Genomic DNA, 12,224 nt, shown 5'->3' on the forward strand with positions numbered 1-12,224 from the left:
AATCCCCTACATATCCCTGAGTTACACCATACAAATCCCAAGACAGTAATACCAGGGAGGTTACCCACCTCGGCCGTTTCTCTGCCCAGGCCATCACAGACGATCGAGGAGAGGCATCAGACCGCGTCAGAGAATTGGAACGATCTCGGTGATCTAAAGTGAGTGTGAGAATGATCACACAGTGACCCAGTGCGACAGGCTGCATACATCCTCATGTACAAATGCTCATTTGATGATGAATGGGTATACATGGAGACCACAGGTGGGTTCCTAAATAGCCTAAATGTCCGCATCATAACGCACTGTATAAAACGTGGCAATCTTTGTGAAGAGTCAGATTCTTATGGACATATATTATGTGCCACTTCCAAACATAGCCAGATGCTGGTCCTCTTAACCTTGATGTGATCAGCAGACACTGCCAATAGGCGCCCCCTTTATTGGTTTATAATGAACAGTACAATGAGTTTATAGAGTCACACGATTACTCATCACTGGTGGAAGCAGCGCGGATACTTACTTGGGCTGTCATCAGACTGCACTGGCTTCTGCTGCTTTTGTCTTAAGGGCAGCAGCGGATGGGAGGGGCCGAAGGCTGCGCTTCCTTTCCCGCTAGACAGAGATTAACAAAAACACGTAAATGTCGCACAAAGCTTAGTGACAAAGAAAAGTACATTGTGGTTGAGGGTTTTTACTAGGAAACTATTCTTATGTAATGAGCCCCATTTTCAGAGTCATCTATGGCCACGCACATAAGAAGCAACAGATCCCAATGTATAACCATACACAGACCCCACAACTGTAGGCCAGGCATTACTAGTACATAGATAGGTGATCAGTGTTAGATACTCCTCCCCCCCAGCCTGTATCACACAATGACAGAGTAACACTGACTTCTCTGCATCCTCGGGCTGCAGGTAACTTCTGCTGCTGGCCTCGCATATGGTCTGAGATACGGTCGGAGACTCCGATGTGCTGGCTGGACTGGCCATGAAACTCCTCTTGGTTGCATTGGATATGGGAATCTGGGGCCGGCTGCTTTTATGCGGCAATAACGCTTTAGCTGGGGAAAGCAAAAAAAAATAAAAAATCAGAAATTCGACTAAACTGCGCAGGATATACAGGATTATTGCAGACATGCGCAAAGCCTCATCCGCTTACGTATATGCTACGATATAGATTGTTTACAACTTGTTATCAAGTCAGCGCAGAACACTAATCAGGAGCCGCGAGATCAAACGGACCCCCATCCATGTTGGCCTAGCCACCCGTCAGCACAATGAACCCTTCTTACTCAAATGTGCAGTTAAAAGAACAATTACCAGTAAATACTCAATACAGGTGCACTCATTAGTCACTAACACATTTTAAAAGATCACAGGTGGAGCTAATTATTTCACCTTTGATTCTGTGTGGAGACCTGGAAAACGTGAACTGTTGGGGGGGTCCTTGAGGACCGAGGTTCAGAACCACTGGTCTACAGTAATGGTTGTGAAGCAAAAAAGTGCTATTACTCGCAGTCATAGTCCACCCTCAGTATTCAACCCACCCCCCTTCACTCGCTGTTTCGGCGAGTGCGGCTGTCAAATCATCGAGGCTCGCGGCTATATGTGGCGCGCTTGGTGCATTTGCAACGAACCTCACTGTTTGAGGGAATCCTCCTCGTCCTCTGATGGCAAGGATTTCCCCGGAACATTGCATACTACAAACCCCCCTCAACACTGGGACCATACCCCAAAAACGGAAAGACCAAAAATCTAAAGAAACTTATCGACCCTATTCACAGTGACCTATTGTTTGTGTTGACCTTTTCACTGTCCACCTAAGGCTCGAGGGTGGCGGTTCAGAAGCGCTGATGAAGCCGATGAGATCAGACTTACCTTCTTTTGATTCCTGCACATCTCTGGGCTGGACAAAGTCAGGCTTTACATTCTCGAACCACCAGAAGAGCTCAGCGATGAACACCATGATATTGGGCTGAAGACAAGAAGAAGGAAAGTACAAAATGAAGAGACTCTCGGTCGGATGACGCGCATCGTGACAGCTCACCTTGCTTCAGCGTCCTACCTTCAGAACTAACGGGGAATACAACATGTCTTCTAGGGTCAGGTAAAAGCATCTGTTCAAGTACTCGCTGGAGAACTCCTTCAGAAGCTGGATGTTATACAGGCTGTCAGCCATGGAGGGGACTTCCTTGAGACAGATGTCTGTGGGAGGTGTAAGCAGAGAGTTAGGGGACGGGGCTGGAGGGGACAAGTCTCAGACAATGTTGGGTTGAGCGGTTTCCCGCGTACCGTCCAGCTTCATCTGCTCGGGGCAGTAGTAGTGTATGACGGTCAGGAGGGCAGATCCGTCGCTAACGTCCTTCATCAGGTCTTCAAGTAATGGGAAGAAAGGAAGCTGCCTATTGGAGGGGTGATCCCGTCTGTAGCGGACCTAGAACCGGAAACGTCACGCGTTACTATTATACAAAACTTTTTATTTATAACAAAAAAAACATAGAGAAATGTTCTAGAACACCACTAAACTATAGAAGCGGGAGGACTGAGGCGCGGCTCACGGGGAATAGTAAAAATATCCACACTGCAAGAACGCTACAGTAATAACCACTCTCTAACACAACAGAGGGGCATAAACCAGTCACTATACAGGATTTCACATACCGGAGAGGGAACACCAAGCTAAAATGTGTTGTGGTGACTGTTAAACATCTCCGTCCCACTGGGCTTTATAAGACGTGTAAAATATCTCAGGAATAGGAAAGATATTATGGTATGTTCTATCGAAGGTGGTGACGTAAGCAAATATATCCCAAATAAGACAATTCCCACAATATAGCTGAATGTCCCGACCACCCAAGGTCTTATATTGCTGCGGTAAATTACACTCACGGTGAAATTAAACTTGCGTTCCCTATATATTCGGGAAGCTCTGACGTTGCATGGGGGTGACTGTGGCGGTTAAGATTCTCTAACATACCCACAACACATTTCAAAGAATGTTTCCTGATAGTTTTAATATTACACAAACATAGAACGTCAGAGGGTGACGGATATTAGTGACAGGATATGGCGATTATGTCACGGGAATGGAGCTAGCACGGATGGCGTAGGGTGGAGGGAGACGCTGAAAAGGTCTATGCAGGCCAGACGTTTTCAGGTTACACGGGAAGAGACCCCCACATGGCCGGAGAGCTAAGCTTTGGTGACCCCCAGACTCGGCAAGCCAAAACAGCTACGGGTGGGAAGGATATAGATACGGATACTGTACCACGCGTGCATACTCTGCGGACTCCAGCATGCAGTGTGCTAGGGCATGCATTAGATCAGGCTTACAGACAGATGGAACAGAGATACAGAGAGACCATGGTTAGATGGACACAATGAGGCGCACAGACAGACAAGAGCAGGGGATGGTCCTTCTCTGTGTGTGGATATTAAGTACATCTAGAATTACTCGTCCCAGGAGATGGCGGGAGAGGGGGGCATTGTGTCTCCCGCTATCTGGCGGTGGAGGTATGAGGAAGCTGACTGCGCTACGATGAGTGTGTGAGCCATGGGCGGATGGATGGATGTTACAGAGAGGGACTTCACTTACAGGTACTAACTTCCAATACCATTTTGAGGGAGACTTTAGGAAGCAAGGGAGAGAGATTAGGCAGGAGAAAGGAAAGGGTTTCAGTATCCGTACAGGTAATATACATCGGTGCATTCACTTATAATGTCTTATTAACTGTGTACCACTTACAGAGTTCTCCTGCCGAGTACACACTGCACGAGGTGCCACCCAGCCGACATAGCGATGCCATGTGATACCCTGCACGAGGTGCCACCCAGCCAATATGGTGATCCGCTGCGACACCCTGCACGAGGTGCCACCCTGCTCACATAGCGATGCGGTGTGATGCCCTGCACGAGGTGCCACCCAGCCAATATGGTGATCTGCTGCGATACCCTGCACAAGGTGCCACCCTGCTCACATAGCGATGCGGTGTGATAGCCTGCACGAGGTGCCACCCACCCGATATGCTGTGATAGCCTGCACAAGGTGCCACCCAGCCAATATGGTGATCCGCTGCGATAACCTGCACAAGGTGCCAGCCAGCCGACATGGCAATGCGCTCTGATACCCTGCACGAGATGCCACCCAGCTGATACGGCAATGCGCTGTGATACGGAGGATACGCACAGTCAGTGTACACTATTATATACCTCGGTCCCAGGTCTGGCTGAACCCAAAATGCCAGAATGGACCCAGCTCCAGCTGTCTGGGGGGGTGGAATGCCAGACTGACCGGACTTCAGTACGTTGTGCCAGCCTTACTGCTGGGCGCTGTGCAACAGTGATAAGTAGCCGTATGTAAGGGGCCCAGTTTCAAAAGAAAAAAAGGAATGCAAGTGCAATATATATAACAAACCATAGGAACCTTCCTGTTAACTGAAAACACATACAATTTGCAGTTTCAGCACAGAAGAAGCAGCATCATTGCTTATATGAAGCTCTGTAGTGGTAGAAGCCAATATAATAGAGCAGCGGTTCTCAACTGCCATGTGTGTGCTGTCTGCCGACTACACGTGTGATGTGATGGGTTATGGTATATTAGACTCCTCCCATCACTCTGTGCCTCCACAATGCTGCCATGTATGCGCTGACTGCTGACTACACGTGTGATGTGATGGGTTATGGTATTTTAGACTCCTCCCATCACTCTGTGCCTCCACAATGCTGCCATGTATGTGCTGTCTGCTGACTACACGTGTGATGTGATATGGTATATTAGACTCCTCCCATCACTCTGTGCCTCCACAATGCTGCCATGTATGCGCTGACTGCTGACTACACGTGTGATGTGATGGGTTATGGTATTTTAGACTCCTCCCATATTTTGTGCCTCCACAATGCTGCCATGTGTGTGCTGTCTGCCGACTACACGTGTGATGTGATGGGTTATGGTATATTAGACTCCTCCCATCACTCTGTGCCACCACAATGCTGCCATGTATGTGCTGTCTGCTGACTACATGTGTGATGTGATGGGTTATGGTATATTAGACTCCTCCCATCACTCTGTGCCTCCACAATGCTGCCATGTATGTGCTGTCTGCTGACTACACGTGTGATGTGATGGGTTATGGTATATTAGACTCCTCCCATCACTCTGTGCCTCCACAATGCTGCCATGTATGTGCTGTCTGCTGACTACACGTGTGATGTGATGGGTTATGGTATATTAGACTCCTCCCATCACTCTGTGCCTCCACAATGCTGCCATGTATGTGCTGTCTGCTGACTACACATGTGATGTGATGGGTTATGGTATATCAGACTCCTCCCATCACTCTGTGCCTCCACAATGCTGCCATGTGTGTGCTGTCTGCCGACTACACGTGTGATGTGATGGGTTATGGTATATTAGACTCCTCCCATCACTCTGTGCCTCCACAATACTGCCATTTATGCGCTGTCTGCTAACTACACGTGTGATGTGATGGGTTATGGTATATCAGACTCCTCCCATCACTCTGTGCCTCCACAATGCTGCCATGTGTGTGCTGTCTGCCGACTACACGTGTGATGTGATGGGTTATGGTATATCAGACTCCTCCCATCACTCTGTGCCTCCACAATGCTGCCATGTATGTGCTGTCTGCTGACTACACGTGTGATATGATGGCCATTCTGCAGTAACTTGCTGGGGTCCTGTCATTAATTTTATTGTCTGATGGGGTCCCAGAGCAAAATAGTTTGAGGACCCCTGTAATAGATCATAGTGAGGTGTGCGAGGTACAGAATGTACAAGTCTGCAGTCCCACCATCTCCCACTAGGGGGCAGCTGTCTACACCTGATCTGCCCATATGCCACACACACACACCACTGTGCCTTTGGTCAGCTTAGAACACAATAAGTGGCGCTCCTACCTTCTGGTGGCTGGGGCTCTCGATGATCTGCTGTTTTAACCTTTGCTCCTTCTCCAGAATCTCCCTCATTTTTAAGTTCACCTGAAAGAAACACATTGATCCCATTAAATGTCTTTCACCCATTTCTGCGCATGGTTTGCAGGTCAGGGTCCATACCTTATTGATCCAGAACACCATGGCGTCCTCTAGATCATAGGGCAGCTCTTTGGAGGCGCTGAATGTGGAGAAGCGCTTGACGCTGGCCACCACCTTCTCAATGCTGATCATTTCCACAGTGTACACCATCATCAGCGCATCGATCATCGACATGTGCGCGCTCTGAAAAGCAGAACGTGTGCAGGATACAGGGTCATGGTCACTGTGTGCAGCGGTGACGTACATTACTGCTCTGCGCGGACACGATACTATAGTCTATGCGCAGCCTCCTAAGTGACCGGCATTCCCGAGAGCATGTCCTATATTGGGAATTACTCAGGAGGAGAGGGATCTAGGGGTCACTATTTCAGGGGACTTACAGGCAGGTAGGCAATGTAACAAAGCAATGAAGAAGGCAAGTCAGATGCTTGGTTGCATAGGGAGAGGAATAAGCAGCAGAAAGAAGTAATAATGCCACTGTATAGGTCATTGGTACGACCTCATCTAGAGTACTGTGTCCAGTTCTGTATAGGTCACTGGTACGACCTCATCTAGAGTACTGTGTCCAGTTCTGTATAGGTCACTGGTACGACCTCATCTAGAGTACTGTGTCCAGTTCTGTATAGGTCATTGGTGCGGCCTCATCTAGAGTACCGTGTCTAGTTCTGTATAGGTCATTGGTGCGACCTCATCTAGAGTACTGTGTCCAGTTCTGTATAGGTCATTGGTGCGGCCTCATCTAGATACTGTGTCCAGTTCTGTATAGGTCATTGGTACGACCTCATCTAGAGTACTGTGTCCAGTTCTGTATAGGTCATTGGTGCGGCCTCATCTAGATACTGTGTCCAGTTCTGTATAGGTCATTGGTGCGGCCTCATCTAGAGTATTGTGTTCAGTTCTGTATAGGTCATTGGTACGACCTCATCTAGAGTACTGTGTCCAGTTCTGTATAGGTCATTGGTACGACCTCATCTAGAGTACTGTGTCCAGTTCTGTATAGGTCATTGGTGCGGCCTCATCTAGATACTGTGTCCAGTTCTGTATAGGTCATTGGTACGACCTCATCTAGAGTACTGTGTCCAGTTCTGTATAGGTCATTGGTACGACCTCATCTAGAGTACTGTGTCCAGTTCTGTATAGGTCACTGGTACGACCTCATCTAGAGTACTGTGTCCAGTTCTGTATAGGTCATTGGTACGACCTCATCTAGAGTACTGTGTCCAGTTCTGTATAGGTCATTGGTACGACCTCATCTAGATACTGTGTCCAGTTCTGTATAGGTCATTGGTACGACCTCATCTAGAGTACTGTGTCCAGTTCTGTATAGGTCATTGGTACGACCTCATCTAGAGTACTGTGTCCAGTTCTGTATAGGTCATTGGTACGACCTCATCTAGAGTACTGTGTCCAGTTCTGTATAGGTCATTGGTACGACCTCATCTAGGAGTACTGTGTCCAGTTCTGTATAGGTCATTGGTACGACCTCATCTAGGAGTACTGTGTCCAGTTCTGTATAGGTCATTGGTACGACCTCATCTAGAGTACTGTGTCCAGTTCTGTATAGGTCATTGGTGCGACCTCATCTAGATACTGTGTCCAGTTCTGTATAGGTCATTGGTACAACCTCATCTAGAGTACTGTGTCCAGTTCTGTATAGGTCACTGGTACGGCCTCATCTAGAGTACTGTGTCCAGTTCTGTATAGGTCACTGGTACGGCCTCATCTAGAGTACTGTGTCCAGTTCTGTATAGGTCATTGGTACGACCTCATCTAGATACTGTGTTCAGTTCTGTATAGGTCATTGGTACAACCTCATCTAGATACTGTGTCCAGTTCTGTATAGGCATTGGTGCGACCTCATCTAGATACTGTGTCCAGTTCTGTATAGGTCATTGGTACAACCTCATCTAGATACTGTGTCCAGTTCTGTATAGGTCATTGGTACAACCTCATCTAGAGTACTGTGTCCAGTTCTGTATAGGTCATTGGTACGACCTCATCTAGATACTGTGTTCAGTTCTGTATAGGTCATTGGTACAACCTCATCTAGAGTACTGTGTCAAGTTCTGTATAGGTCATTGGTACGACCTCATCTAGATACTGTGTCCAGTTCTGTATAGGTCATTGGTACGACCTCATCTAGATACTGTGTTCAGTTCTGTATAGGTCATTGGTACGACCTCATCCAGAGTACTGTGTCCAGTTCTGTATAGGTCATTGGTACGACCTCATCTAGATACTGTGTCCAGTTCTGTATAGGTCATTGGTACAACCTCATCTAGATACTGTGCCCAGTTCTGTATAGGTCATTGGTGCGGCCTCATCTAGATACTGTGCCCAGTTCTGTATAGGTCACTGGTGAGGCCCCATCTGGAACACTGTGTTCAGTTCTGGAGGACATATCTCCAGAAGGATATATATATATATATACACACATTAGAGACTGTACAAAGAAGGGCAACTTAACTGGCCTACATCACAAAACGTACCCGGAAAAACTAAAATAAATCTTAAATATCAAATATACCAACGTCCAGGAGGAAAACATTTTTCAAATGAAAACTAGTATTAGTGCACGAGGACCTGCACATTGGATCTAAAACACATGCGATTTGCCAGATTTCTTTGCCGGATGCATTGGAATCGTGTGAAACCAGGCTAAATAGTGTTTGAGGTAACATCAAGTTTAATATAGAGGCAGACTATATTGGCCAAATGGTTGTGATCTGCCGTCACATTCTATGTTTCTCAGTCAGTAGCGCCCTGGAGTTCTAGACATTCATGTGGCTGGGGGGCATTATACAAGACATGTCAGCTCAGTGCAGCGGCTGATTGGGGAAGAGACAGCTCTGTCACAGTACTATACTCTGTGTGTCTGGTGGTCCCTAGGGGAGTTTGGGACACACCCACGTCAGGAACAAAGGGCGCACAGCACTGGGCAGGTTACCCCTCAGAGAAGGGGAAGGGACATTGCTTAAGCTGGGGGGTGCTTCTCTCCTGGTGACACGTTCACCACAAGAGATGTGTGTGGGACTGCGGAGGAGGGAAGGGGGTGCAGGATATTATTATATAAGACCGGCAGCACCAATGTAGACACTGTGCAGGAGGTGTGTGTGTGGGACTACGGAGGAGGGAAGGGGGTTCAGGGTATTATTATATAAGACAGGCAGCACCAATGTAGACACTGTGCAGGAGGTGTGTGTGTGTGGGACTGCGGAGGAGGGAAGGGGGTGCAGGATATTATTATATAAGACAGGCAGTACCAATGTAGACACTGTGCAGGAGGTGTGTGTGTGTGGGACTGCGGAGGAGGGAAGGGGGTGCAGGATATTATTATATAAGTCAGGCAGCACCAATGTAGACACTGTGCAGGAGATGTGTGTGGGACTGCGGAGGAGGGAAGGGGGTGCAGGATATTATTATATAAGACAGGCAGCACCAATGTAGACACTGTGCAGGAGGTGTGTGTGTGTGGGACTACGGAGGAGGGAAGGGAGTGCAGGATATTATTATATAAGACAGGCAGCACCAATGTAGACACTGTGCAGGAGGTGTGTGTGTGTGGGACTGCGGAGGAGGGAAGGGAGTGCAGGATATTATTATATAAGACAGGCAGCACCAATGTAGACACTGTGCAGGAGGTGGTGTGTGTGGGACTACGGAGGAGGGAAGGGGGTGCAGGATATTATTATATAAGACAGGCAGCACCAATGTAGACACTGTGCAGGAGATGTGTGTGTGGGACTGCGGAGGAGGGAAGGGGGTGCAGGATATTATTATATAAGACAGGCAGCACCAATGTAGACACTGTGCAGGAGGTGGTGTGTGTGGGACTACGGAGGAGGGAAGGGGGTGCAGGATATTATTATATAAGACAGGCAGCACCAATGTAGACACTGTGCAGGAGGTGTGTGTGTGGGACTGCGGAGGAGGGAAGGGGGTGCAGGGTATTATTATATAAGACAGGCAGCACCAATGTAGACACTGTGCAGGAGGTGTGTGTGTGGGACTGCGGAGGAGGGAAGGGGGTGCAGGATATTATTATATAAGTCAGGCCGCACCAATGTAGACACTGTGCAGGAGGATTGTGTGTGGGACTGCGGAGGAGGGAAGGGGGTGCAGGATATTATTATATAAGACAGGCAGCACCAATGTAGACACTGTGCAGGAGTTGTGTGTGTGGGACTGCGGAGGAGGGAAGGGGGTGCAGGATATTATTATATAAGACAGGCAGCACCAATGTAGACACTGTGCAGGAGGATTGTGTGTGGGACTGCGGAGGAGGGCAGGGGGTGCAGGATATTATTATATAAGACAGGCAGCACCAATGTAGACACTGTGCAGGAGATGTGTGTGGGACTGCGGAGGAGGGAAGGGGGTGCAGGGTATTATTATATAAGACAGGCAGCACCAATGTAGACACTGTGCAGGAGGTGTGTGTGTGTGGGACTGCGGAGGAGGGAAGGGGGTGCAGGGTATTATTATATAAGACAGGCAGCACCAATGTAGACACTGTGCAGGAGGATTGTGTGTGGGACTGCGGAGGAGGGAAGGGGGTGCAGGATATTATTATATAAGACAGGCAGCACCAATGTAGACACTGTGCAGGAGATGTGTGTGGGACTGCGGAGGAGGGAAGGGGGTGCAGGATATTATTATATAAGACAGGCAGCACCAATGTAGACACTGTGCAGGAGATGTGTGTGGGACTGCGGAGGAGGGAAGGGGGTGCAGGGTATTATTATATAAGTCAGGCAGCACCAATGTAGACACTGTGCAGGAGACAGCTGCCACTGGGACCAGTTAGGGAGCTGCTGCAATAGCTGGATGCAGTATGGAGAAATAACACATGGTTTTAGCTAATACTAATCCTGCTTATACAATAATGCCAATCCTTGTGACACGATGGGATAAAGACGAGATGCCATACTGTGTGCAGTTATTACGCAGCTGCCGGAAACTGCAGTCACACAAGGATGGTGTATCGCAGACACAGCCTGTAGCGTCCTCATACACCTATCCAAGCTGCTCCGTATGCCATAAGTGTAACTGATGAGGCCCCAGCAATCATTACCTGTTATGCTGCCTGGCAGGAGGTGCCCAGTGTGTGTATCCTCTGCCCTCACCTAGCCTGGCACAGAGGGGGGATACCCCAGTGACACAAACACTCAGATGTGGGATCCCCAGAGGGTGAGAGAGGGCACACAAATAAAGGGGTCTCTGCTGCAATAACCACAGATGGAGGCTCCTCTATAAAGTGTAAGGGACAGAGACAGACTGTATCACGCGCTGCGCACATCACACGGACAACCGTCCCATCATACAGACCATTTTGATGGGGGCGAAGCTGAGGTCGGCGTCGGACACAGGTGCATCGTCGCTCTCCATGACGTAAATCCCCTTCTGGGAGAGAGCCTCAATCACGGGCTGGTGCCCCTGCAGTCCTGCCACCTGGTCCCCTTTCAGGATCAGGGTGCAGACGCGGCAGTACAGCTCGCTGGAGAGCAGGAGCTTGATGACAGGCGGCTTGATGTGCTCCTGCTCGTACTGGTCTACGTAGAACGGGTCCTTCAGCTCGTCCGGAACATTGTCTGGAACAGAGATGATGCAGCGGTAATTAATATAGATCTAACTGGCCTAACAAATAGAGCGGAAATCACACTGACGCTGCGAGCGTAATTATCACGTCTAAATCAATTGGCACCAAATATTTCATATACATGTGTCCAGATCAGAGCTAGGAGGGCACGGAGGGTAATGGCGGGGTCGGGCGAGAAGGTTCTGATATACGCACAGACGCCCTCTCATATACACCTGCCAGTAATCCCTCTAGCTGCAGCTACATATACACAGAGGTAAGTGTTTCAGGTGATGGGGCAACAATTGCAGGTTTAGACCAACACCACCACTGACCCGGGGCCCTGTCCTCTGCGGGACACAGCCTATTCCAATCCCAGCCTGTCTGCAGTATAAGTGTTATTAAATATAGAGGTTACAGACGAGTACTGTGGTAGTATAGGTCATCAGATCAGGCAGGGTGCATACTGTACATACAGAAGTCTTACAGTGTTCATTCTAGCACCCGCTATCTTCGAAAACCCATGCAGTTCCTCTTCTCTGCTGTAGTGCGTCTAGCACAGTGTGGTCTGTATATTAGCACTGTGCTAGAAA

The 12,224-nt window shown here is 48.6% G+C and overlaps 1 protein-coding gene across 2 annotated transcripts in view; it reads right to left on the reverse strand.

Moving 5' to 3' along the window:
• The window catches only part of CAMSAP1 (calmodulin regulated spectrin associated protein 1), a 41,466-nt gene that overhangs the window by 14,944 nt on the left and 14,298 nt on the right, over positions 1 to 12,224 (reverse strand). The window contains exons 3-12 of one of the 2 annotated variants that reach the window (XM_083161139.1): positions 11,382 to 11,644; positions 6,075 to 6,236; positions 5,919 to 5,999; positions 3,598 to 3,630; positions 2,295 to 2,436; positions 2,068 to 2,207; positions 1,881 to 1,977; positions 895 to 1,063; positions 521 to 612; positions 69 to 153 (exon numbers count right to left, since the gene is read on the reverse strand). In XM_083161139.1, coding sequence (XP_083017265.1) covers positions 69 to 153; positions 521 to 612; positions 895 to 1,063; positions 1,881 to 1,977; positions 2,068 to 2,207; positions 2,295 to 2,436; positions 3,598 to 3,630; positions 5,919 to 5,999; positions 6,075 to 6,236; positions 11,382 to 11,644 — 1,264 coding nt within the window. The remainder of the gene's footprint in view (positions 1 to 68; positions 154 to 520; positions 613 to 894; positions 1,064 to 1,880; positions 1,978 to 2,067; positions 2,208 to 2,294; positions 2,437 to 3,597; positions 3,631 to 5,918; positions 6,000 to 6,074; positions 6,237 to 11,381; positions 11,645 to 12,224) is intronic. The other variant, XM_083161140.1, reaches the window with a different exon arrangement.

This window comes from Crinia signifera, chromosome 9 (genome assembly GCF_055691185.1).
Source record: "Crinia signifera chromosome 9, ASM5569118v1, whole genome shotgun sequence".
In the NCBI taxonomy this organism is placed as follows: domain Eukaryota; kingdom Metazoa; phylum Chordata; class Amphibia; order Anura; family Myobatrachidae; genus Crinia; species Crinia signifera.